At 34.0% G+C, this 27,378-nt stretch overlaps 3 protein-coding genes across 3 annotated transcripts; all 3 read right to left on the bottom strand.

Moving 5' to 3' along the window:
- Nucleotides 1–1,760: 1,760 nt before the first annotated feature.
- Nucleotides 1,761–11,481, bottom strand: LOC134262193 (uncharacterized). The gene is made up of 4 exons (XM_062744582.1): nucleotides 11,416–11,481; nucleotides 10,825–10,962; nucleotides 9,808–10,719; nucleotides 1,761–3,368 (listed from the first exon to the last, which is right to left on the bottom strand). The coding sequence occupies exons 1-4, from the start codon at nucleotides 11,479–11,481 to the stop codon at nucleotides 1,761–1,763; spliced, it is 2,724 nt and encodes a 907-aa protein (XP_062600566.1).
- A 5,768-nt stretch (nucleotides 11,482–17,249) lies between these two features.
- Nucleotides 17,250–18,825, bottom strand: LOC134262177 (thromboxane A2 receptor-like). The gene is made up of 2 exons (XM_062744570.1): nucleotides 18,015–18,825; nucleotides 17,250–17,657 (listed from the first exon to the last, which is right to left on the bottom strand). The coding sequence occupies exons 1-2, from the start codon at nucleotides 18,798–18,800 to the stop codon at nucleotides 17,250–17,252; spliced, it is 1,194 nt and encodes a 397-aa protein (XP_062600554.1). The 5' UTR covers nucleotides 18,801–18,825.
- A 1,601-nt stretch (nucleotides 18,826–20,426) lies between these two features.
- On the bottom strand, nucleotides 20,427–26,975 carry LOC134262166 (cAMP-regulated D2 protein-like). The gene is made up of 5 exons (XM_062744561.1): nucleotides 26,776–26,975; nucleotides 24,035–24,158; nucleotides 23,588–23,777; nucleotides 21,585–21,709; nucleotides 20,427–21,487 (listed from the first exon to the last, which is right to left on the bottom strand). Exons 1-5 carry the CDS (start codon nucleotides 26,946–26,948, stop codon nucleotides 20,495–20,497), a joined length of 1,605 nt encoding a protein of 534 aa, XP_062600545.1. The 5' UTR covers nucleotides 26,949–26,975; the 3' UTR covers nucleotides 20,427–20,494.
- Nucleotides 26,976–27,378: the final 403 nt, after the last annotated feature.

Raw genomic sequence — 27,378 nt, 5'->3', positions numbered from 1 at the left:
CGCAGGCATGCGTCATGCATGGTTCCAAAAGTAAATCCATCAAAATAGAAGCCATGCCGGAAAACTTCAGGGCAGCAGAATATAGGTTTTCTAGGGCAGCAGTATATAGTAATGCCAGCTGACAAAAACAAGAAAAATTTTACAGTAGTCTTCGTCATTCTCTATATTACATGTTTACTTGTAGGTGATTTTTGAAAGTTTTCCTTTAAAATATCAAACATTGCGTTTTATTTGTATGGGCATGATCAATGTATGTATATTATCTGAAAATGGAACGTTTATTTTATCTCCAAGTACTAGATTCATAAACGTTTTGTATAAATGTAATTTCAAAATAGACTGTATTTTCCCTGTTTACTTTTTCAAGATGAGAAAATTTAGTAACAAAGGATCAGATATACTTATCATTCTCCGAAAGTTAAATATTTAATTGACCTTAGTTTAATGAATGTCGCAAACTGTTTAATACATATTGAATTCATATAAATGGATGGATTTGATGAAAATGTATTTGTTTGAATCTTCAGAAAAAATACCGGGCATTAACACGGAGTGTTTAATCGTTGTTGGGTTTATTTTTATCCTATGCGTATCGGATGTAAATGTTTAATCATATAATAAATAAGACATGGTTACATGTACATACCGGCTTCATTTCAATAAATTTCATCACATTAAATTTTTTTCATGCAATAATGTTACAATTTAGAATAAAATAACTCCTTTATAATCTTTGGTCAAGGACAAAGAACAAGAGAACTGCCTAATGTTTTATGAAATTATGGCACTTGAACTGATAATTAACTCTTAAAACGGGTTGAATAGGTGTAGGTCCTTCCAAAAAGATGCCGAGTTAAATCCCCTCTCTCTGCAATATCACTGCCGTAAGGCTCCAACCATTAATTTGTCTCTATGAAGTATACATTATAAATACGACTATGTCTTTACAATTACGTCTGATGTGACGTTTTTTGTATTTGTCAAGAATTGTTATAAGCATGCCCTACCACTACCCTCTTGGGATTGAAATTTCTTCATAGATAACATTTTTTAAATGTTAAGAATATCTACAAATATACATCTGGTACTCTTCCAGAATAAAAAAAATCCCATATTTTTAGCATATAGTCACAGTCAAGGTCACAAGGCCAATGATCTTGATGTCATTTGAAAGAACTTGACTAGTGAAGTATGCATACCAAATATGAAGTCTCTATCTCTCATGGTTCAAAAGTTATGGTGAAGGTTCAAAAAGCTATTTTTAGCATACAGGACAACGTCAAGGTCACAAGGTCATTGACCTTGTTGTCATGTGAAAGGGCTAAATTAATGGAGTATACATAATCATACATGCCAAATATCAAGTCTCTATCTCTTTTCCTTCAAAAGTTATAGCGAAGGTTAAAGTTTGCCGACAAAAAAGCTATATCTAGAGTATAGGTCACAGTCAAGGTCACAAGGTCATTGACCATGGTGTCATTTAAAAGAACTTAATCAGTGGTGTAAGCATACCAAAGATGAAGTCTCTATTTTTTATGGTTCAAAAGTTATGGCGAAGGTTAAAGTTGGCAGACAAACAGACAAACAGACAGACAGACAGACAGACAGACAAAAACAATATACGCCTCGGTTCTTTCGATCCCGGCGCATAAAAATTTGAGAAGTAGTAAACATTTCGTTTATTTTAAAATTACAGAACATATATATATATATATATAATACATTAATTGCAATATATATAATCGTGCATTAAATTGCTTTTAAAGAGCTGTGGTTTCAGATCTAACTGAATGGAGAATGGAATTGGAATTGGAAGATGTCGAAGACAATGTTCGAAAAATGCTTATCCACATTTTGCACACTCTTATGTTGCAAACATAACTTATGAAAATAAATAATCCCTGTAGACCATTTAAGATTGCAACAATGTAAGAGAGAAAAGAGACCGTGAGAAACATGTCAACTATCTGAAGAACCCACGTTAACCCCGTTATTGAGAACAGCTTTATATACACTGAGAAGTGAATCCTGTTTCCAGTAGAATTTTCAATATGTGGACTTGATAAAATTTTATAGACTGCCGATATGTAAAATATTATATTCGTGAGACACACATATGTAAGAGGGCATATGAGAGTAACAATGAATGCAGTTCTATGTGTCATCAAGGTGGATGTCTTGTCATAGCCCGTAGTTTCACCTGAAGAAATTATAACTGATATGACAATATTGAGTAGCACTATAGATGCAGACGTTCCAAATCCATATAATATGTATTTCAGTATTGTATTTTTATGACAATCCGTTCTTTTGTCAATGCCGAATCTAGAGGTGAAAACTCGAAACATATGAAAGGAACAAATTTGTAGCCAAAAGAATGTCGCTAGCCAGAAAAAGTGAGTTAATGACGAAAGAAAAACTGTCGATGTGTTGAAATCCTTGATACTTAAAAATGGTCTTACTATTAAAAGTAACTGAGCAAAAAATAAGGAAGATATAAGAAACATGTTATTAAGCCCTGGTATGGTTCTAAGACTTTTAAAAGAGGCATATGTTACGAATGTTAATAACAGACATACAAGAGAAATTCCAATACAAACAATGTTCAACATCATTAATGATGTATTTTTTTCATTTTTAAAACGAAATCTAAAAGTATCCACGTAGTAAGCAAGATCATCTACGCAGACCCGAATCCCAGAATTGTCAAAGCTCTGAAACTGGTGAAACGTCAGTGTTATTCCCTTCTGAGAATACTCGAAACGAATATTTTTCCATGGTACACCAAACGCATCATTATCCATAACTAATTGGTTACAAGTTAACAAAGGAGCAACTAACACATTTCGAAAAACAGATTTACCATATTGAAGTTTTTCTGGAAAAAGCCAGCAGTTTTCTTCGCGGTCTAGTTTCCAAAGCAATGAAGGTAAGAATATTGAAGTCTGATCTGGTATAACTTTTACTTTCCAAACGTCAGGAAAATAATTGTTCCATAATACTGAATTGTTTGTCAAAGAAATAAGCTGATTTTCTACCTTGTCGCGTTCAATACTAAACGGGAAAAAGATTTTTAGATACATATACATATCATCCAACCTGTTTGCTCTATAGTTGCAGTTTCCTTTCGACATGAGTAGAATATCTTCCACTAAAATTGTTCCCGTGAAGGAATAAGAAAGATCTCTTTTAATTAACTTGCGGATGTTCACCATGTAATTGTATAAGGAGATGTTGCTGGTAATCTCAATGAATTTGAATCTCACGGCCATCGTATATCGTAGGTTTTCTGTGTTCCTCAGGAGGGACAGACAGCTACCATTCATCAAAGTTTTACCAGGAAAACAGGTGATATTCATACATTCATTCTACAAAATAGTTCATATGACAGTCTACTCCACAGTCAATAAACATTAATTGTCATTAAAATCAGCTGAAAGGGGGCTTTGACACAGAATTGAGTTAATATTTTATCAAATTTTCAGAATGATATTATGATTTGTTTGTTGCTAAAGCATTTCACATTATGTAATATAATAAAACTTGTATCTAGAAATTATTAAAACTACGAGTTTCGTGACACGTTTGATTGATCAAAGGAAAGTAAACTTTATCCTTAATATTACTGTGTATGCATGAAAAATATTAAAATTATAATACAGAAAATTCGAGATAGAAATGCGAGAAAGCGAAACCATTTCATCGGTATTGTCAATCTGTGACCCATTCTGCGTGCAGACTGAGTAAACAACTTGAACACACTCGGCAAAACGTAAACATTAAACAATATGTTTGACGTGATGTAAAGAAGGATGTCGTTGGTATTGAGTTCTAGGAATATTCAAGTACTTAGTTTAATTCATTTTATTGAAGTGTTTTTAAATGACATAGAAAAACATTGAAAATGAAGAAAAAAAATGCCCAGACCTCTGTAATGCTTCTTGTTATTTAATGAAATATATGGAGATAACGGACAGTATTCAATCTCAAAATTCCCTAAAACAATACAAAACAGGAGCGGAGGAAACCCGGACCTCCAAAACATCAGAGGTGGGATCAGAAGCCAGGGAAAAGTGAGCATCCCCTGCGGATCGGTCACACCCACCGTGTGTACCTTGTCATGATCGGGAAATAACGAAAAAAAAACTGTCGACAGTGTGTGTATAATGACCTAGCTATAAGTATGAAAAACTTCAGTCATCATTCGACTCAATGAAAAATAGTATTTGCTGACAAGGTCATCGTATCGACCACAGAACTTACAAAATGATAACTTTTAACGAGACTGCATATATATTCTTGTTTCAGCAACTTGTCTGTCAAACTATATTTACTATACTATACTACAGACTAAGACATCAAATTTATATATAAAAAAGCATTGATTTACAAATGAAATCTGTACTGTGCCTAAGTTTAATACGTTTGTTTTGAAACCACACTCTATGGCAATACAAGTATATACGAGGGTTGTCCCAGAAAAACGAGAACTTTTTTAATAGCGAGCGCAGCGAGGCGGCGCGAAGCGCCGCTCGCGCAGCGAGCTCAATAGACTAACGTGTACGAACGGAGGAAATTCGGGTTGAAATCTGCACATTGTTCCAAGAAATTTTTATCTCACCGCGTGAAAAGATTCCAAACTCCCAATAATCCTTTGCGGTGCATAGCAACATGGTAGCTTAAACATAGCAACAACTTACTTGAAAAAATTACAAACAATGATTAAATGCAATCTCCATGCCAAAAAACAATCGTTTTGCGTCCAAACGCAACATAACTTTTAATTTGACGTCATTCTTTCGTCACTTACACCCCGATGTCTGGGAAGTGAATTCTCTTTCTAATTATTCTGTTTTCTCCTCTTATTTTAATGAACTGAGGATAGACAGTGCAAGTAAAATCTGTGTATAGGTTTTTAAGTGTAAATTACTGCGCTCGCCCCAACGGTCACACCGTAAAACATATTATTTCATAAACTACCGGACCAAAATTATTCATTTTTGGTACAATGCTGGGATATAATATTTTCATCATTGTGGCTAAATAATATGATTGTGACGTGAAATGCATTTAGAAACAGCATTTAAAGAGTTCAAATATCTGTGGTCGGCGCACGGAAATTTACTAATTTTCAAAATGTGAATTGATAGCGATGATTTCGTCATTATCCGACTATACGGATATCACCCCTACTAATGTGTTCGGAACCTTTTATTCTTCAGTATTCTGCACATTATAAAATCCGATGAGTTCAGAGTAACTCTGGCGGTGGCTCTGGCGAGAGTCAGCGAGACTTCAGCGAGATAGGGTAAATTATTCACGGAAATGTGGTTAGGAAGTGACTTGCACGTGGAGACATGTAAACAGAAGAGTTTCTGTTTTCACCACCCTATAATATCTGTAGAAATGTACTTCAATCAATCTCTCTTTAATTCATTCAAACTTAAATAAGTATTCTCTATGATACAATTTCTGCAGTCATGAATTAAAATTTCTTTTCGGACAAATATTCTAGCATGGGAACCGGGACTATATTTTTTGGCGTCAGGTTAGGAAATGAGGCACCAACATGACTTTAACTGACCAATCAGCTGAATGAGAATTGCATTATGGGTTACTGCGAATACTACAGGAATTTACGCTTGAAAGAAAGGGAAAATCTTATGGCGATCGGAAAGACTCAAAGACCATTTTTCCATCCATTTCGTAAATGAAAAGCATTTTTTTTTACATTGTATTATTTTCATGCTCACAATGACAAACAATTCATTTGTTGAATAAACGGTGGAAGTCTAGGTTTCTCAAAGTCATGTTGCAATTGAAAGCGATTTGCGTCTCTATTAATTCTTTTGTTGTACTATCCGTGAATACAATTGTCAGGTGGATTCCCTGGCCAAAACACGTGATCACGAGTATAGTTATGTAAAAACTGTTTCGTCCATTTAAATGCATGAGATGCTGCTCGTTTTCCTTACCCTTGTTGAAGCGCTGGTGTTCTGAACTTGACACAAAGTACATTTTATTAAACATATTTTTGTCTAATTAAAAAAGATTAAAAACGCCCGTGACATCTTTCATACTTTCTAATCTTTGTATTTTGTTCATAAGAATTTTTTTTAAATTTTGCACTCCATTGACATGATCATAGATTGACCTGAACCAAGTGTTCGAAGTAAAATGTAAACATGTATTTGGCGTAACGTTGCTATTCAACGATTGGTCAGTTGCTCGTGGTAAGAACCTCTGTGCGTATTAATAACAATAGCCATATAACGAAAACAAAGGTTTGTAAGTGTAGATGATATTACACATTTTTACCAGTGTATCGGTCGCAAATGTGCTCTAATTTTCGCCGTAAATTATGATTAGATATATTGTTATTTTATCCCCCCCCCCTTTAGCCACTATTTTCTGTTGAAAATCATGAAAGTCTTTCAGAAAGGTCTGGAAACACATTTTTCACAGGACATCTTTTCAAAAGAAACAGACGCTATTCAAACAGACTATACCAATTTCTTATTTACTGCCAATTTTATTTATAAAACCGGTTCCATCCTATAACCTTTGAATGGGTCAATCTAAACCACGTGTCTCGAATTTAAATCACAATAACATTAGTAGGGGTGGATATATTTAAGGAATCAATGTCTTGTTCGTATAGTATGCCAGAAGCATCAACAATAGTGGGAAACATGGGATTATTTGCATAACGGTCGAAGCCCGCTATGCATAAATTATCCCATGTTTCCCACTATCGTTGATGTCCCTGGCATACTATTCTAACTAGACAGCGATTCCTTATATTTCCATTTCATTGTGAAATAAAATTGTAGATTTGGACTTTAAAAATGTAGACAGAGATATAAATTAAACGAGGACTCCCATGCCAATTTTAATACTCCTCTCCCACTGAAGTCAAACACAAACGCAGCGGCACGAGATTTACATGCATATTTGGCCTCCTTGGCGTCAGACACAGAGAAAGATGCGGACGAGATTTGCATGCATATTAGGCCTCCTTAGCTCCTCCTGACCTATCGACCTGCCAAATTTCCATTCCAGTAGAATTATCAATTCCGCTAACTTTCAAAGAGTTATCACAGAGAAAAAAAAATTACAAATAGAAATATAATGTACTTAAAATTAAATCCTTAGAAACTGTATGATCCAAAGTTCTTGTGTGGAAAAAATAAATACTCTGACATTATAAATAAGAAAAATATGATGTTATATGCACAAACACTATTAGTTAGATATTGTCAAAAACGGCAACGTCGGGCGATAATGCAGCGCACCCAATTATCCCTCAATGTTGTGTGGAGCGGGGTATGACCCCTGTTCATACGGGAAAAAAGATGGGTACCAGGAAACTACACAAATAAATGTCTCGAAAACTGGTTTATACAGAGTAAAAGAGTTTCAAAGATTGATGGACTAGTTATACATTGGAAGAATCCTTTAGTAGACCTTCAAAAATGACAACTTAAAGGTCTAGAACTGGACGTCATAAGTGGAGATCGCCGCTTACTATGAGAGCAGCTAGATTTATGATTGGAGAATTGTCTATTAAAAGAAATAGTTCCTTGATTTATTTTTTTAACTGAAGCATTTGTGAAATAGGTGACCCGATAACTAAAAGAAATAAATCAAATGCAGTATATAATTTATGCTTCGAACAATTTTTTTTTAAGATGCACGTTTCCCACTCTAAAAAAAGTTTTACTTGTTGTTTTTAAAATAAGATATTAGATTAAGAAAAACTAGTAATTATTAGTAATCCATTTAGTCAGAATAGCAAGTAAATGACTATCATGGTTAGTAATTGTAAACATAATTAGTAATAAGGATGAATTCATTTACTTATAAAATGATTTACTAAGTATCAATAGAATTACTTAAATTATAGGAATTGTATTACTTAAAGTTAGTAAATGAACTACTCATTTTTGTTAAATTATTATTACTTAATTTAGAGATAATATGCTTTCTATTTACTAAATTTTATGAATTATTACTAAGTAAATGTAATTCTGAAATTAATTAAAATCTAGAATATTATTACTCAAAAGAATACTAAGTAAATGAAATACTTATCATATTTACTAAAATCGACATTATTTACTAGAAACAATGCTAGGTACCGACCCGCTGACATGTGAGTACTACTCACAGATTTCTTTATCAGAGTTCCCTAATTGGGCCCTCTGAATAGTTTAATAGAAGACATCTACTCATGATGGAAACAATTATACTTTCTATTTCTTTTGCCAATTTCTTTGTAATTGTTTTATTATATATAACAATAAAACATTTGATTCCAACTTCGAAAGCCTTAAAAATTGAATAAGTTGTATCTTTTTAAGGACCATTTTAAAAATGGTTAAACATTTCAAGTACTTAATATCGCATTTTTATTAGTGTGACTTTTTTTTTCACATGAAGGAATATTTAGAAGAAAGATAACTCCTCCTCACAGACAATTAGTGATTAGACTACCATATTTAAGTAATTACTGATCTGAATTCTCCTAGATTTAGTAAATAAATTTTTGTTTTAAGTAAATCAATTAAATACAATTCAAACAAGATGTGTTTGTGAAACACCTATGCCCCTGTATGGCAACATTTCAAAGGTTAAACTTTTCTTATATACAAATTTAAATTATATATTGGGATTTCTTGATATCTCCGAGGTCAAAAGGTCAAGGTTATTGGTATCTAATGAAAGGTCTTGCCAAAAAAAAAATACATATGTGAAATATGGAAACACTTGCCTTAACCCTTCAGAAGCTATGGTCAAGGTTACCAATTTTGAAATGTAGGTCAAACGCCAAGGTCAAAGACAAAGGGACAGATTTGGTGGTACCCAAAGAAAGGTCTTGTCACAAGGAATACACGTGTGAAATATGAAAGTCATAGCTCCGCTAAATCAAAAGTTATGGGCAAGGTTAAAGTTTCTGTGGATAAACAGACAAACAGAGAGACAGCTAGACAGCTAGACAGACAGCTAGACAGACAGACGGACACGACAAAAACTATATACGCCCGAAACTTCGTTTACGGGGGCATTAAAATATTAATTATATAGTAAATAGTGGTAAAATGTAAGTAAAGACCAAGTAATGTTATTACTTATATACACAAATTTAAGTAAATATAAATTACTAAGTAAAACTTTTTAGTGTGTAAGTAAAACAATTCTTTAAAATACAAAAATCAAGTAAAACATTTGAATCTAGTAATTGACATATATTTCAGTAATTGATTTAAAATTTTAAGTAAATGCTTAGTAATTATCTATTACTTATCTTTGTTATTTCAAGTAAAAAATGACTACTAAGTAAAACATTTTTAAGAGTGGAACAAATTCAAAAACTCCACGAGTGACGTTTTGACGTTGTCGGTGTTGCGCCGACTACTATTCTGAATGATTCGTTGATCAAAGATTAATATGTTATCATTAATTGATAAATATATTTTATTAAAATTTTTGTTAATTATGTAACAAATGTTTATGTATACCAATTTTTAACTTTATAATATTAGTGAAACAACAAATATTAAAAATGCTCGTGTTTTTCATTCATGACTTTGATCGGATGCGTCCAAAAACATAACTTAATTATACAAACGCCTACATAGACTGATATCTCTTTTAAATGTGTATGTCATCGGCACTGCTACTGTTTATATCTAGTTTACATGAATTAAAATAAATCGTAAAATCATTCGCGGCTTCAGTAACAAAAATCATCGTAAAATTATTTTAAACCACTAATTCATTGTATATTTACCACTTTCATCTTACCTGAAAATCATCGTAGATTTGATTGGAAGAACAGGACGTCGTTTTTGATTTCACGGCCACATTATCATAGTCCAAAAGAGAAAAGACCGATCTGAACCCTAGTGGCGTTGGTCCAACGGTTGGAATAATTGGCGGACCTGTCGCAGGCTCTTGCTTGTCATCATAAAGGAAAAAACACCACCTGTAAACTTCATTGCACATCTCGCAAAATACGTTTCGAAAATTGGTACAGACATGAATGCTTGGAAACTCATGACATGCTTTCTGTATTAGGCTTGAACTAGTTGTGCTGTTTGATGAACACGTATCAATAATATCTGTGGACGGAACTTTTCTTGAGTTGCAAATTAAACAGAACTTGTTTCTATACAAAATTCCCTCAGAAATGACTCTTGGAAATCTATAATCTTCTGACCTTTCACATGCAAATAGAATGTCATAGTCAAGTGAAGTCTGTGATCCGTCGACATTACACCTCCCAACACCCTTTCTATCCGAAGTATACATGTCCCTGCAGTTTAATCCATTTCTACGTTTTTTGAATTTTAAAAGACAATTATTTTCTTCAACAAAGTTAATGTAGGCTTGCATGGAGTTGAAGAATTTGTAATTTACGTAAGTTTTACATTCAATGATCAGTTCCCAGACATCCAGGTCATAAGCAAGGCTGTTTAAGATTTGGTCATCAATATTCTTTTTATTACATAAGAAGCAGAAAACATTGGCATATGTTTCTGTGTAATGAGAGTGTGCAGTGACAGGAAACATTTGATAAAAATCAGTGAATTTTGGATCAGTACACAACTGGTTTATTCCTTGATGATTTTCCAAACACCCACCCAGTGCTAAGTAGTCAGTCGGCGAGATGCTTTCTGTCTTAAAATATCTTTCACTGACACATTTCCAAGGTTGCTGTAAAGCAAAATCGTCACAACAATCATACAGACAGCCTACTGTACAGGAACAATTTTTCTGAAGAGACCTCGTGTAGTTAGGAAGCAAGGTAGGTGTACATACCCCCGAACCAGAGAGAGCAAAACTGTATCGTACAAGATTGGTAGCATTAATGTACTGCATAACAGCAGAATTTTGTCGTTGTTTGGAACTGTTGGAATATTGCATCAATTCATCAATGTGTTTTCGTAGGATATCTCCCTGAAAAGAGAATTTTATTGCTGTGGTGAAGGGATAATAATTTTTCTCCTGATATAGTTCCACTGCATAATTCAAGTATACATCTTCAAGGGGATTAAAAGTATGACCTTGGTTGCATAAATGGCAATAGTGATTCTTATACGGGAAACTTGCCTCAACCGTTGGTAATTTTGCACAATTATCATTATGTCTGTTGTTTCGATCTCTACATTGGTTTATGGTTCTGTTCAAATTTAAGTTCGGGGGGTTACACATTGCGCAAAAGACGTTCTTAAAAATATCATTATACTTCCTATTATAGCTACTCAAGCAGGCATCTTCTATAGATCTGTCGTATAGACGCCAAGTTCCTGAAACATTACAGGAGGCTATTGTTTCTGCTTTTTGATCATTGCATATTTCATAAAACGGGTTTGATGACGAAAAATGAAGTCCACATTGTTTGATATCCACCAACTCCAAGATTTCCTCGTAAGATGACAAGTAGTTAAAATCTGTTGGTTGACGGCAGTCAAACATTAACGTCCACGGAAACCAATGAGATACATTATTGCAGGCTGCACAATATTGGTTTTTGTATGTCCTTCTGGTAACAGCACTGCTGACTGGCGGATTTTTCAAAAGATGGAGTTTGTGGTGATCCCCTGTGCATTTTTTAGTTAAGTTCAAGTCCGTGTCTCTCGGACAAGTAGAGATGACAGAATAAAAATTATTATTATTATTATTAGAAGTAACACTTAGATCCGCGCATTCCATGTAGCCGTGCTTGAAATATACATCCGGGCAACAAGGCTCTGGATTTGTAAGACAAATCTCTTCACATGAACATGTCCCACATACACTAAAACTTGCTCCGTTGTCGTCAGGAATGCCAAGAGCAGAAAGCAGTGTTTTATCGCAGACAAAACTTGGACCACAGTATAGCGCAGTCTGTACAATAATATGACTGAAATTGAATGGTGTATTCAAAGGAATATTCTTTTCATCATCTTTTTTATCACTTCTATTTGTAGCAGTTAAATGATCGCATATTAAAAGAATGAAAAAGAATTCTCTCAGAATCGACATCACCTGTATAAAAAAAGAGAACAAAAACAATAGTTACATACTTTTATAAGACATTATTTTGCTTATATGAGTGCAAAAGGAACATAAACCTATGCACGAGTATGTGAATTGAAAGAAGTGATAAACTGAAAACAGTTTTTCCCTATATTTTAAGATGATATGAGAGTCTTGGCATAAAAAAACGTACATGTATTTATAATATATAATATTTTTCTCGTGTTTTTAAAAGACGTATCAAACTGTACATATTAATTTTATGAAGCGGAATTAAAACAGAAAAATAGAAATAATTTAAAGAAAAAATTAGGGAAAAGGAGGCGAAAAAAGTATAATATACAAATTCTTACTGCTGAGAGATCCATCCCACTTCTTCTCTGCTAAATCATTGACTGATAAACAGAGTCCAATCTGACGTGATTAATTTCAACATTTTAATGAAAACAAATTAATAATGAATTCCCGCTTCTCTTGGTCTCAAGGGGACAAACTCTCCAGGAATATTATATAATTACAATTTTCGTCACATGCTATCCCAATGAGGCGGAGCAACTTTTGTTACATAATTACTATTTATCATATATTAAAAGAGAGGTTTCAATTTGTACCGTTTCTTACATAAGAGGAATTGTTAAGTTCGTTTTCTTTCTTAATTTTGTAGGGTCTCATAATCATTAGACTTAATCTAAGCCTAATGTAAAATAAGTAAATTAGACCAGAGAATCCATTGTGTTATAACTTAAAATGAATTGCTGCAAGAGAATATTATAAGAATATTGTCTCCGAGTAAATGTAGAAACGAATAATTATACACTTTCACATTCGTCATCAAGATTTAGATTAAGGTAATGATTGATGTAATTTACTTGTTTATGTACTGTTAAAAAATATATAAACTTATACTTCAATATAGTAGTGGGGACGTTATTTGTCAAAGTAACAAGGCAGCAAAAAGACGTTATGGTGTAATGATAAAATTCCAAAGTCTTTAAAAGACATTGTTGACGCTTTGTTGAAACATTGTTTACATTCAATTGCAAAATATTCTAAGAATGCATTCTCGGTGGGATATTGATGATAACTATCTCTGATTTGTCCAGTATTTAAGTGCTATTGATTCTTGTTGAATTGTAGATTTTATTGGCCCTGGTTGCCACGGTCTACATTGCTTTAAGATTTATGTGAATTGAACCAAAAACAAAAATCGATTCAGAACGTCTCTGTTGATAGCTTGTTTTCTTGTATTCCAACCATGTGCTGAAATAAACATAAAGATTCACATTCTACATATAAATTGCAAAACCTTTTTAATTTTTATAATAATTGCCCTTGGCAGACACACAAAGAAAAAAAGAGACAAGAAATATTTGAAAAGTTTTTCCGGTGCAAAAAACTAAAATTCAAAGTTTTTTGTTATGTTTTCAACATTTTTCATTATTATTAGTCAATGATATTAAGAATTAACCATTTTGGAAAACCATAAATATGTACTTAGATCATTGGCATAATACCCAGAAGCAAAGGAAAATATTTTCAAAGAAAATATATATACATTTTCACTATCTGTAATCAATACTCTTTTCTAAACTTGTTACAAGTTCTATGAAAAGGAAAATTAGAAAAAAAAAATTTCAAAAAGTTCATTTTGAGGCCATGCCAATACTGTTTATTAAAAAAAAAATATATCACAAATAATATGACTGATGAAATTTCAGGGGTTTAATCAGATCCTACTGAATACTCAGGCCAAAAGAGTACGATGCATTATTTCAACAAGAAATTCGATTTTTATTTATAAATAAATGTAAATTCTATACTTTTATTTAGTCTAGTCCAGCCCTTGGGTTCTGAAAATTAGGCCCCAGGATCATGAAACAGACTTCGACTTGAGCCGAACTTTCAAATACCTTTAAATTATTTTTTGATTACTTAATAAATCTCTTTTTTCAGATAGCAGCTCTGTTGTAATTTTTTAAAGCAACTTTGAAAAATATTTTAGTTTTAACCTGCTTGCTTTCAACAACATTTTTAGTAAAACATGAATATTTTGACTTAAGCTGAAGATGTTTCATGATCCCGGGGCCAAAATATGCTTCCAAAAAATTCATTTAAGAAGGAACAGGGCCTTGAGTTGAAAAAAAGTCCAGTTAATGAATTTTTTTCGTATTTTTTATTAATAATTGATTATGTACTTAACATTTTTAAAACGGTCCTGTCATGAAATTTCTTCACTTATTTAAAAGATATCGCCTCACAAATATCGCCCTGTTTAGTGTCTGTCTGAAGTTCCGATGCTTCATGTGTACGGGTCCATTAAATTCATTAAAAAAAATTAAAAAAAATAGTTTCTGGTGCATCTTCCTCTATTTCAGTAGTAAAGCAAGATACAGTGAAAGCTGTCTAATTTGACATTTGTGCAATCCGTCACACAGTGAATTCCGGCATGAAATTTCCCATTTTACTATTTTTCATTTTTTACACTGTTTAATCCGACCCTCTGTCTATTCTGACATTTGTCACCCAATGTATGCCGGATTAGACAGGTTTCACTGTATCATGAAGACTGGCCATTATAATGATTTGTTTCGCAGAATGATGACGTGTCTTTGTTGTCCATTATTAATGGTCAAGCAATGTAATACTATATGAATACCCCTGAGAGAAAGTCAGCCATAAATATCTGTTATTTCAAATCTCCTCTTCCATCTACTAAATAATTTGTAAGGCCAGTTTTATTAACAACTTTCCATCACGATAAATCGCAGTTTTCTTGTACCATTAACGTATAATTGCGGATGCAGATATACCAGATAAATATAATTATAGTGAATGATTTAATGAATTTGAATTTATTTAGCTTTAAAGTTTCATTAAAGAATATGGTATCTTCATCATTTTAAAATTTCTTATTTTTTTATGTACAAAATAATGCATTTTAATGTTCGCCTATATCTACAGAGGGAGTAGCTAGTATATTAAAAATTTATTTTACCTCAAGACCATGTCAATAACATAATAGTACCGATTGTTAGGCCATTATTTATACACTGAGTTTTCCACGTTTTCCCCCGTTATTTCCCGACCCTGACAAGAGAACACAGCGGGCGTGACCAATTGGCAGGGAATGCTCACTCATCCATGGCACCTGATCCCACCGCTGAGGTCCTAGTTTGCTCTGCTCCTATTTAGAAATATATTAAATGGATTTTGAGCTAGAATACTATTCGTTATCTCCACGTATTTCATAAGATTAATGACGTATTTTGAAGAACATAGTAAAATTCAAATGATTCGTGTTTTCACGAACATAAGGGACTCCGACCCTCAGCCAGGAAGGACAACTCTTTAATTTATAATTTAATTAAAAAAGTCTTTAAATGAAGCTTGAAAATAAAATCTTTTCATGCAACAATTTTCATTATATGCCTCTCAATGTGCTTCAAGGTTCTTTAAACTTCTCAGAAAGGTCTAATTAAAAGTAGAAATTTTTATCCCGAAAAAGCATTTTTAGATACCAGTGTTTATTAACATGATATGAAAAGTAATTTATGGAGCTTTACAGAGAACCTTGAAGCACATTGAGAGGCATGTAATGAAAATTGTTGCATGAAATATTTAATTTTCAAGCTTCATTTAGAGACTTTTTTATTCCAAATCTTACTGACTGATTGCAAGTTGTTTCAGGTCCCAATCGAAAATACACTTAACAAAACTTCTAAGTGTTCACTCTAATAAATGAATTTATTTAAAACTACACAATAGAGTGGTATGATATTTTCAAATTATTATAACCAATGAGTCTTTTCAGCAATTGTCGAAAGAAAATAAATTATCACCGATGAAAACCAATGTCCCGTCATGAAACTTAAAAACAATAAATCTGAACTTTGCGGCGCGTGTTATTTTTTTTAATCAGCTCCTTTTTGTGACCATTATCAATTTTTGACAACTGGCCATGGTATATCTATAAAACACAAAATATTGGCAAAATAACCACTGAGGGAGGAGGGAGAGTCATTGGAATGTCGATATCTGAATCATCCTTACGACACGTTTTATTCACTTTTATTTTAGTGTTTACGTATTTGTCCTTGATATTACTTAAAAATAAACAAGTACATGTATAAAAATCCATTTATACACATTTTTCTATATGCTTTGCGTCAAATTACATGTATCAAAATTTGATAGCCTTGGACAAAATTTTACCAAACCGGAAGTGATCTATAACTTCGTCTGAGACCAATGTTTCGCGTCAAATCCAGTTTAAAAGATTGTTATACATAGTCTTAAAACACTTTAAAATTTTTCAATCAGCACCTTCAGTGGTATAAAAATTGCACCAAATCGGTGCTCAAAGCAGTCTAATATCATCTCAAACAGTCTGTATCATCCATAGAAAGGTACATTTCATCATAGAAAGGTACACAATTACGTGTGAGACGCCCAAGGAGGGTCTTAATGTTGACCAAAAACCATATGATTAATAAAATGGCCTGCCAAATTCCAGATCTGAATCCCACAGAGCATTTTGGACTTTTTAAAAGGACTGTAAACCCCCTTTCCACACATTTTCAACGGTATAGAAAGATCCATGCAGTATGTGTCGCAGCAGATAGGCCAGCCTCTAATTTAAAGGGTACATGGTATTCATGAGAAAAGGATGCTTTGTAATAGTAAGAGCGAGTGAAGATCTTATTCTAAAGCAATTGTTTTATGTGAATTTTCATTATGAAGGTACATCATGCCCTTGAAACTTTGCTTTAAAGTCTAGCGGGATACTTACATGAAATTTTCGCAACACCGAACTAAAAGATGCATCATTAACCATGAATTCAAGAAATAATTTATTGTAATCATTTGTTCCTTATAACTTAAAAAATGTTAGGTGAACACTTAGAAGTTTGGTTCAGTGTATAGAGAAGCTCTGAGACAGAAAAAAAGAATGTAATCGTGATTTATTAAAGAATCAATGGCGGCAAGGGCAAGATGATACCTTCATAAGTACATGCAATACACGCAGTCTGCGCACTTCATCTTAAATTCGTAAAGTATGTTTTTAAGTACGTTAAAGTTCTTTTAATCCAGCTCATATTTTATGCTTACATGTATATAATATTACAATTTCATAATGATGTTGTTTGATATTGTATGACAATTTAGAGGAACGTTTGATTTAAATATCACAAAAATGTATATTTTAACATGTTTAATGAATGGAGTCAACGATGCTCAAGAATATTTCCTGTTTTATCACCGTTATAGGGTTGCCTGTTTGAATTGCACAGTAACAAATTCATTTCCTGTTCTAACGGACGTTGCCGGACACCGGTGTCTAAATACTCTTCTTTTGTTATTGAATTATTCAGATTGTTCGTCCTTTGACAGACTTCAGAAATGTCGGCGTTGTCATTAACGTACGCCTTATCTACATTTAGAGAAAATTCTGACACGTCCGTGTCGGTAAACAGTCTCCTGTACACCTTGTACAACCTCGTCAGCATCTCCTTCCGCAGTAAAATATAGATCCAGGGATCAAGAATTTGGTTCCAGGAGGCGAATCGAATTGCTAGAAGGTCGGATGTATAATCGGGAACCTGTTTCTTTGACACATTTGCCAGGATTCTTATCTGAAATTCAAATAGGATTAATAATAATATTTTAAATATATTTTAAATAACAATAACTTTAATGTGAAATCGATAGACTGTTTAAATGTAAATGAACATGCTAGATGTACAACGTCTTTCTGGAAAACTTTTTATACAATTAAAGATGTATCTAGTAATCATCAACAACAGAATATATGTATTTCAAATTTTGTTTCGAACACATGTATATCAATGTAATTAATGGAACAACGTGTGCGTTAATAAAATTAAATAAAACATCTGAGCATTGAGCATAAAATTTGCATTTTTGTGTGCATAGTTTTCGAATTTAAATTTGAATATACACTGTACTTTGTTAGTTATGATAGTTATTACCATTAATGGCATCCAGCATACGACGAATGCCAGTAAAATAGCGATGATGAAAGTCATTATGAAAATCTCATTCCTCCTGGCTCTCTTTTGACCTTTCCTGCTCCTGATGCTTATACCTCTATTCACACCATTAGCCTCTTTAACTATTTTAATCAGAACTAAAATGTTGATCAAACTAGATGTCACAATGACTAAAAGTCCGAGAGATGCAAAAATAATCGAGAATGCAATATCTGTCGATGTTGTACCGAAATAATCAAAAAAGCACCAGGTACATGGAAAATGACGAATGTTGTGCCCAAGACCAACGAGGGGAAGGCTTGAAATGAGGAAAGCAAATATCCAAAGAAAGGCAAGAATAACATGAACACGTCTCTTCTTTTCCATAGTTTTATACATAAATGGAAACCACACTGCCAAAAATCTGTCTAGGGACATAGCTGTCGCGATGAGCATGGGAGATACACTGAAAAAGATTAAAACAAATGACATATAGTCACAAGCAGGTTGTCCACCAACCCACCGGAACTTGTTACTGTAAACCACAAAGGCAAGAGGTGAGCTCGACAAAACTCCGAAAAGATCGGTGACAATAAGTCCTGCCACGAGACGATAGAACACATTCCAACGGTGAGTGTTCGAATGTTTTATCAACAAGGATATCGCTAAAACGTTTCCACCGACACCAACGCTGAACATTATAGCGGAAGGTGCCACGGAATGCTTCTCGGAGAGGTGCTTTGTTAAATTGGTTAAGTCTGATGTGTAGCAATATCCGCTTGCCATTTGCTAGAACGGTGATTGAAAATAATAACGTTAAGTTGTCCTCAGTTAAAGTAATTCACAGGAAATAAAGAAAATGCACGACGGAAATAGAGTAATGCACAACTGTTATCCCTTACTAACGGAAGTACAAAACATAAACACAGAAAGGTGACATCAGGAACATATAGTGTTATAAAAAAGCCTTGAATATCACTTATCCAAAAATAAATTCTCGCCAATTTAACAGCGTATATATAAGTGTAATATCATTTACCACATACGTTCTCCACTTCAATTGGACATAAAGGTTGTTCATGCTATCTCCATCGCAATAACCAACATCACTGAACGTTTCCTCCCTACCGTACACAGTCTTAATATATTTTTATTGATGCTCCTAATTGGTCATAATAAGTGCTTTCCCTCTCTTTCTCTCTGATGTTAGCTCATTCCATTATTCTACTCACTCTCCGCGGCAATATGGCAGATGTATACGAATCAATAAGTATAAGTAAGTGGAAATTCTTCTAAGTTTGTCTTCACTGTACAATATTAATGTTTGCGGTTGAAATCAATGACACCTTGTCACATTTATTTCAAATACTCAGGGATTGATAATACTACTCCCAGAAATGTTCATTTTCGTTATTGACAATTATATGTATTGCTTTGCATTTGTTGCATGTTCATGTTTTCAAATCATCCAGCTACATGTAAAATGAAATTATATCTTTCTTAATCATGAGTTAATCAAAATTACGGTATAAAAATGAGTACTTTTAAGATAAAAAACTATGCTTATACCTGCAATACAGAGGTACTTAGAATTACATTTTTTTTCTTAGTAGAAAATTAGAACCCTTTACCTTGTAAATCACAAGGTGTAAACTACATGTACACGTGCAAGGCATTCACCAGCATTTTATTTTTAAGATTATTTACTCGGCATTATTTTTTATGTGGTACCTACAACAAGAAATGACGTTACGCACGATGTTGGTGTCGTCTTGATTCGTCAATCTCCATTATCCAATGTTTTAACTATGTTTAAGTGGCGAACAGATACATTTTCAGTTCAGGTTAGTTCGGTCCTCTACATCATGCAATTCAGTCGCCCGCGTGGCGAAATATTAATGGTAAGAGCGTTACTCTGCTCTAGAGTCGCGAAGTAAGGATCGAGTCAATTCTTACGTCGCGGGTTCGAATTCCACTGTGGGACGTGGAGACCGGTCCTTCGGATGAGACCGTATAAACTGAGGTCCCGTGTCGCAGTAGGTGCTGGCACGAAAAAGATCCCTCCCTGCTCAATGGCCCTGAATGCCGAGTATAGGAGAAAATTTGCAGCTCTCCACCGGCAAGTGGTGGTGTCTCCATTTGAGTGAAAAATCTGGAAAGGGACGTTAAAACAATATACAATAAATCCATCAATCAATCTTGCAATTCATATTTTGCAACGCAAGAAAATATAGGATTTCCTTCCTTCTCTTTTAAATTTTTTTTCCTTACATTTTTTTTAGGAAAGAGATCAGAATAGCATTCGTAGTTTACAAATAAAATGGAAATCAAAATGGTTTTTAAAAGTATTTTATTTATAAATGTAAATGATGTGGTTCAGTGGTGCTTAAATAAATGATATATGTGTACAAGCACGTGTAAAACTATGGTGTTGAAGTCCCATCCGCCTTTTCAAGGAATCAAAGAACTTTTATACTATATTATCCTAAAGGATTATAGCCTAAAGAATCCCAGAAGTCGCAAAATTCTTTGCGGTAAGAGCTTTTCACAGAATTCGATGGTGTGGCAAAATACATCTGAGGCCACAGTGAGCTGGGTTCATAAATCGGCCATTGTAGAGTCACCGGCGCTCCCCGGTTAGGGTTTCCTGTTTTGGCAAAGTTTGACCAGTACGCTATCAATGAATTTGACAGCTTTACTTCGTCTGGTGTTATTGTGAAATTCCCAAGTTTACTGGACTGAAAAACAAATGGAATTTCTGAGCCGTGGCAAACATGTCCTTCACAGAAAGTAAATTTACCCCATCCAGGGAAGGAGAACGCATGATCATACACGTACGTCCAGACGAGGCCGCCATTTTGTTTCAAGACGTTTCGTGTGAAGTTTCTGGTACAACAAGTGAAGATGAAATCGGTGGCCGGAATTTGTAGCCCATCCCTCTGATCTGGTTCGACAGTAGGAGGATACATCTGTAATACATCCAAAGCTTTCTTAGGGAACGTCAGAGAAAGTGCAAGGCTATATTCCAGGGCTGGCAAAGATTTATTGTACGCCTCATAAATAAATATCCGAGTTTCCTCACTTACTGTCCCCATCATTAATGGTTTATTTATGACAAGTCCCTTTCGAAATGCTTCCAAAGGCTGCGATGGTATTATTACACCGTCAACATACGGGACCCATGGCTCAAAAAATTCCAGAAGTTTTAATGAGGATGGATATTTACGTATTTGTAATTGAGCTTCCGCAATCTCATCAGCACTGTATTTGTTCAGGCAATCCAGGTCTTTCGGGGAGCACTTTAATTGATCAAATAACATATTACTGATGAAAATCATCTCCTCCTCTGTCTTGAATGGAATACTCAACGGAGCACTCTCAACAATGGCCCTTTGGAAGTATTGACTACTCTCCTTGGTCAATAAGTGGGCGACAGTGGACTGTGCTCCCGCACTCTGCCCGAACAAGGTCACCTATAGAATTAGATTACTTTTTATAATTGTCAGTTTTTTTATGTGATGATATGTTATCGGATATTTTTATGAAGCACTCTTGAATGAATTGCCTTACCATGTTAGGATTTCCACCAAATGCCCGTATGTTGTCCTTGACCCACTTCATGGCCTGTCTCTGATCCAGGATAGCGTAATTACTACTGGCTCGTCTGTCCTGTGTTAGAAGGAATCCCAAAGCCCCTGAAACATCAAATCCCACAAATCTGAAATAAAAACGCTCTCTCTTTCTCAATTTCTGTCTCTCTCTGTCTGTCTCTCTCTCTCTCTTAGAAACGTAACTTTCTGACATCAAGATGTATTAACTGATATGCTCTTAAACTCTAGTTTCCTTAAATATTCATCTGCAATCAACAATTTAAGGTAAAACCACACTATTGCATGATTTTTGTGTTATTCAATGAAAAATTTTATTTAGCATTTTAGAACATTTTTTGAAGTTCCTCAAACAGTCACTGCAAACATTTTATGAAGGTGTATGGCACGCCAGATTCACAAATTAGCTAAATATAGTTTCAAAGTGGTTGTAAACTATAATTTACGGACTGTAAACTATAGTTAACAACGTTAATCTATATTTTACATCTGTAAACCATAGTTAACGCGATGATCTACATGTATGTTTCAGAACCATAAACTATACTTAACACTGAAAACAATCATTTGTGATTGCATTATCTGATAAATACAGTTTCACGATCCGCGATTTGCAAACTATGGTTTACAACTCTTAACTATAATTAACGATCTGATGAATATAGTTTCATGATTTGTGAAACTATGATAAACAACTCTTGACTACAGTTCACGATTGTAAATTGTAGTTTACAGACGTGAATATATGTTTATCATTAAAATCTATTGTTAACGCTTTATTAGAGATAGATAAACTTAAGATTAGCATTAGTAAACTATTACAGTTAACAACCGTTAAATATAGTTTTACAGATGAAAATGATAGTTAACAAATTGTTAACTATAGTTCACGGTTTGTAAACTATAGTTTACAGCCCATAAACCTAGTTTATCAACTTTGAAACCATGTTTAGCTCATTTTTGTGAATTTGGCGTGCCATAAAGGTGAGTTAACGAAATCAAGGTTTTAAAATGTATTCACTTTGTTGTCGTTTTGAAGAAATAAGCTGATTGTCTACCCATTGATCTTTTTGTAGTTTTGGAACTTATTTCTCTGCGGTTTCCTGGTTAAAATCGACAATATTATACAGTTAAAGTATATCATTGGGGGAGTTATTAGCATTCCAGTTCCCCTCGATCAGGACTATTTCCCGAGACACAGCGCACCGAGGGAAATAGTCCTGGTCGAGGGGAACTGAAGTCTTGCTAACTCCTTCAATAATATACTTTTCTACTGTTTTAATATACCTCTACTGATTTTTTTCCTAAAAATAAGGCGTGAATAATTCCATAGAAATCTCAGTGAATGGACTAATTTCCGTGCATTAGTTAAATGAGCTAATCCACGGTTATCCGTAAACCTCTAGATTTTACTTTTGGATCGGTCTAATTATTATTATTATGTTAATGGACTAATTCTTTGTGCGTTAGTCTTGAAGCTAATTCCCCGCCATTCGTAATCCTGTATTTGTATCGGTATAATAAAACAGTTATAAAAGTATATCGTTGAGAGAGTTAGCAAGATTCCAGTTCCCCTCGACCAGGACGCATTGCGCCTCGGGAATCAGTCCTGGTCTTGGGGAACTGCGCCGAGGGAAAGTCCTGCTCGAGGGGAACTGGAATCTCGCTAACTCCCTCGATGAAATACTTTAACTGTATATTAATTACCTTGTTGGAACAGATGTATCTTTATCAGTGTATATTACAAGTATGTCTTCAAGATATATAGCTGTAATTCACAGCATCAAAATTATGTAAATGATTTCAAAAACATTATTTTAAAAATTCAAGCTAAAGATGGGGTTTTCATTGACCTTTATTTTATCAGATAAGGAAAAAGTAACTCAATAAAACTGGAAATATAAATTTTGCCCATGTTTTCTATTCATAATTTATTGAGATACCCTTTGACTGGAATATACGAACCTAGTCTGTAATCCATGGTTACCACAATAACTTGCCCTCTGTATGCAAGTTCCTCGGCATTAAATAGCAACGAATCTGCACTCATGTGAACAAAGTTTCCACCATGGATGTACACCATGACAGGAAATGACGTAGTTGCATTAGCACTTAATGGCGTCCATATGTAAAGATAGAGACAGTCCTCTGCTGTCTTGTAGAAAAAAGAGAAACAACATGTATTTTTGAATAGCGAAAACATTAAAAGTTCTTACATCGGTGAACTGTACATACATGTACATGTATTTTTATTTCAAACCAGGCTTGTAAACTAATTTTCAATTTACTATATTGAAAAATTAAAACGGACTTGTTTGTAGAACTCGGTTCAAGTATTAAGTGTCGATTGGTCATATAGAATCTGTAACGTATCTTTGCACGGTAATTCGTATGTAAATAAGCTTTTGTCACCTGTACAGGACAGACAAGGACCGGATTCATCGTCTCACAGCCTTTCTGGGGACATCCTGGTTTCACCTTCGTGGCATCGTAAACTTTGGGCGACCACTTCGAAACAGAAACTGGGTTCTTCCATCTGTAAAAGTTGCATGATTGCAAAGATTATATATATCTAATGCATTCAATTTGTACATGTGTATTACTATGATTACAAAACTGATACATAATCATGCAGATCAAGACTAAGTTATATCATTATGACGTCCAATTAACACAATCAATATTACGCTTCAGCAATTATATGTGAAAAGTCCCTTGAGGATGAGATCGAGTCATCTTGAATCTTGTTGATTCTATATGTTTACATAACCAAGAGTCAATACACATGTACATACATTTAGACAGTATATTTTGATTTACATGTTTACACAACCAAGAGTCAATACACATGTACATGCATTTAGACAATTTATTTTGATGTTTTGTAAGCCCCCGTAAACGAAGTTTGACGTTTGTCTGTCTAGCTGTTTGTCTGTTTGTCCGCAAAAACTTTAACCTTGCCCATAACTTTTGATTTAGAAAAGCTATGACTTTCATATTTCGCCTGTGTATTTGTTGTTACAATACATTTCTTTGGGTTCCACCAAATATGACATTTCGACCCTGACCTTGGAGTTTGGCCCACTTTTACACAAAAATTTTAAACTTTTACTTTGGCCATATTTTTGGAACAGTAGATACCAAGACTTTTATACTTCATACGTGTAATTTTTGTGGCAAGATCTTTCATTGGATACCAACAACTTTGACCTTTTGACCTTGACCTTGAAGATTTCCGTACTAATGAAAAAACTAAAACCTTGGTCATAACTTTTGAACGGTAAGGTCTAGTGCTTTCATACTTCACATATTAAATCCTTGTGACAAGACCTTTTATTTGATATCAAGAACTCTGACCCTTTGACCTTGACCTTGGAGTTTCACCTACTTTTAAAAATTTTTAACCTTGATCATGACTTTAAAAAGTTTAGGGCCAAGACTTCCATACCTCACATCTGTATTCTTTGTAGCAAGACCTTTCATTGGATACCAATTACCTTGACCTTTTGACCTTGACCTTGGATATTATTGTACCTATGAAAAAACTTTAACCTTAGCCTACTTTAATATTTCACAATTGTTTTTTCCAGTGAGAATACTATACTTTGTGTACCCATATATTAAAAATGCATTTAAGAAAGGTTTAATCTTCGCTATATTGCCATACGGGGGCATCAGTTTTTTACAAGTTTACACATCTTGGTTTTTTTTTTCAAATAATGACTAACGTAAAGAATTGAAGATTTGGGGGTACTAGTATATAGTTTTGCTCTGTCAAGCTGTTTGTTTGTCTGTCCGCAAAAGTTTTAACCATGCCCATAAATTCTGATTGGGACGAACTATCATCATGGCTTTCAGATTTCGCTTGTACGTGACTGTGTATTCTTTGTGCCAAGACCTTCCTTTTGGGTACAGATATTTTTAATTTGTCCTCTTTACCTTGGAATCTGACCCACTTTTGCAGAAAAATTACGAATCTTTAACTTTTAATTATTAATATTATACAAGACACCGGTGTAACTTTCGAACAGTTGATGCTAGGATTTTCATTCTTCACATACCAGTATATATTTTTGTGACAAGATCTGTCCATTGTAAAAAAGAAGAAAATGTTTTTGACTCTTTTATCCTCTACTAAAGGGTTTGGCTACTTTTTAAAAAACTTAAGCCGTGTTCACAACTCTTGAACAATTAGCACTATACTAGTATGTCTTTTCCTTTCGCGTGACTGTTTATTTCTTGTGCCAAGACCTTCCTGCGATTTCAAACGATTTTAACTTTTTGATATTGACTTTGGAGATTAACCTAATTTCGAAAAAAAAACTATAACTCTTTCCGTAACTTTTGAACATTTGGTGCTAGGGCTTTTTCATTTACATGTGTATTTCTTTCAATTAGGTTTCCCCTGGGTAACACTAATTTTGATCCTTTGGCCTTGCTTTTTACGTTTGAAAGGTGCTAGTGCTTTGGCTTTCATAGGTATTTCAAAAATATTTCATGAGACCAAGTCTCTTTTCTGTGGGTAACAAGAATTTTATATCTTAACCTTGGCATTGCATGGAGTTTGATTTTAATTTGAGAAACTTCAACCTTCACCATAAACTGCCATTACCGAGGCATCAGTATTTCGCAAACACGTCTTGTTTTTTTTTTTCAACGTAATACCAAACTGTTGGAAAATATACCGGGGGTATTTAATTAATTTTAATACTGCATTTACAGGTAGCATATTTACTTAATCCCAATGTCTCAAAATAGGATAAATAAAAAAGTAATTCGAAATTGTTAAAAATCTCGTGTTTCCTGTTTGCAATGTGAGAGACGTGCAGGTATACCAATAAAACATACCGTATAAAAAGAATTTTTAGCGAGGATTTAATTTTGGCATTATTAGCGAGGGTGCCGAGATCGCTAAAGTTGAATATCGCTAAAAATCAATTGCATTTTATTTGCTATAACGTCTTTAACATGCATTTTGAAATCGCTAAAATAACATCTCGCTAAAAATAAATTACCAGTTTTTCGGGACAAATCGCTAAATTTGCGTCTCGCTAAAATTTCCACTCATATGGTAATGCTTTAAGTTAGATATTGTTCACAGAATATTAGAATTGTTACTAAGTATACTTAAGAAAGTAATAAGCTAAATGTACCTTAGTTTGCCTACTGGTGGGGCCGCGTAGGGAACTCCCAGAAACGCTTTAATTTTGTTGCTGGCGACGCCCCGAATTTTTCCATACTTCGTGGTGACCACAACTTCACAAAGAGCAACCTGAAATGCTACAATAACAAGAAGTAGGACGGAAAATCCTGTCTGTAGTAACATAATAAAATATGTCCTTTAACAGGATGTATTAAATATATTCGTTTGAATTTTATTAATATGGTATTGGCCTAGTCACGAGTCGAGGGGCCTAACCGTGTTAAGTGCGAATGTTTACATGCTGATAACAAGAATAAACACATACGCATCACACTGACAGTATTTCTTTTGCTTTTATCAAGAGAAAAAAAAATCATTTATTTTGTCATTACATTTAGATAACTGGTGAAAAATATTACTGCAGTGTCAGGGGGTAGGTTGAATTCAAATTCTAACGAGGCAAATCCATAGCGGCAGTTAAGAGGTCTGGGTGCGACATTGTAACAAAAGGCCCCATTAGGACCAGGAAAGAGTCCTGGTGGAGTGCTGCCCCTGGACAAAAATATTTGGGGGATTTTGAATGCAAAAAAATAATATTAGCCCTGCAAAAAAC

This window comes from Saccostrea cucullata, unplaced genomic scaffold, assembly GCF_032062105.1.
Source record: "Saccostrea cucullata isolate Sc308-1 unplaced genomic scaffold, CSIRO_AGI_Scuc_v1 ctg849, whole genome shotgun sequence".
Classification (NCBI taxonomy): domain Eukaryota; kingdom Metazoa; phylum Mollusca; class Bivalvia; order Ostreida; family Ostreidae; genus Saccostrea; species Saccostrea cuccullata.
This window is presented reverse-complemented; position numbering and strand designations above follow the sequence as displayed.

Bases quoted from the DNA above. Each gene is read 5' to 3' on its own strand.
- LOC134262193 (XM_062744582.1), bottom strand. From the start codon at position 11,481: ATGTTTGACTGCCGTCAACCAACAGATTTTAACTACTTGTCATCTTAC. The intron at 10,963-11,415 runs GTGGATATCAAA...TTCTCTTTTCAG, and splicing joins ACGAGGAAATCTTGGAGTTG to GGAGATATCCTACGAAAACA. The intron at 3,369-9,807 runs GTAAGATGAAAG...ACTATTTTGTAG, and splicing joins AAATCTACGATGATTTTCAG to AATGAATGTATGAATATCAC.
- LOC134262177 (XM_062744570.1), bottom strand. From the start codon at position 18,800: ATGGCAAGCGGATATTGCTACACATCAGACTTAACCAATTTAACAAAG. The intron at 17,658-18,014 runs GTAATAACTATC...TTTGAATTTCAG, and splicing joins TATGCTGGATGCCATTAATG to ATAAGAATCCTGGCAAATGT.
- LOC134262166 (XM_062744561.1), bottom strand. From the start codon at position 26,948: ATGTTACTACAGACAGGATTTTCCGTCCTACTTCTTGTTATTGTAGCA. The intron at 24,159-26,775 runs GTACATTTAGCT...CAACTTTTACAG, and splicing joins CCACCAGTAGGCAAACTAAG to ATGGAAGAACCCAGTTTCTG. The intron at 23,778-24,034 runs GTGACAAAAGCT...TTTTTCTACAAG, and splicing joins TCCTTGTCTGTCCTGTACAG to ACAGCAGAGGACTGTCTCTA.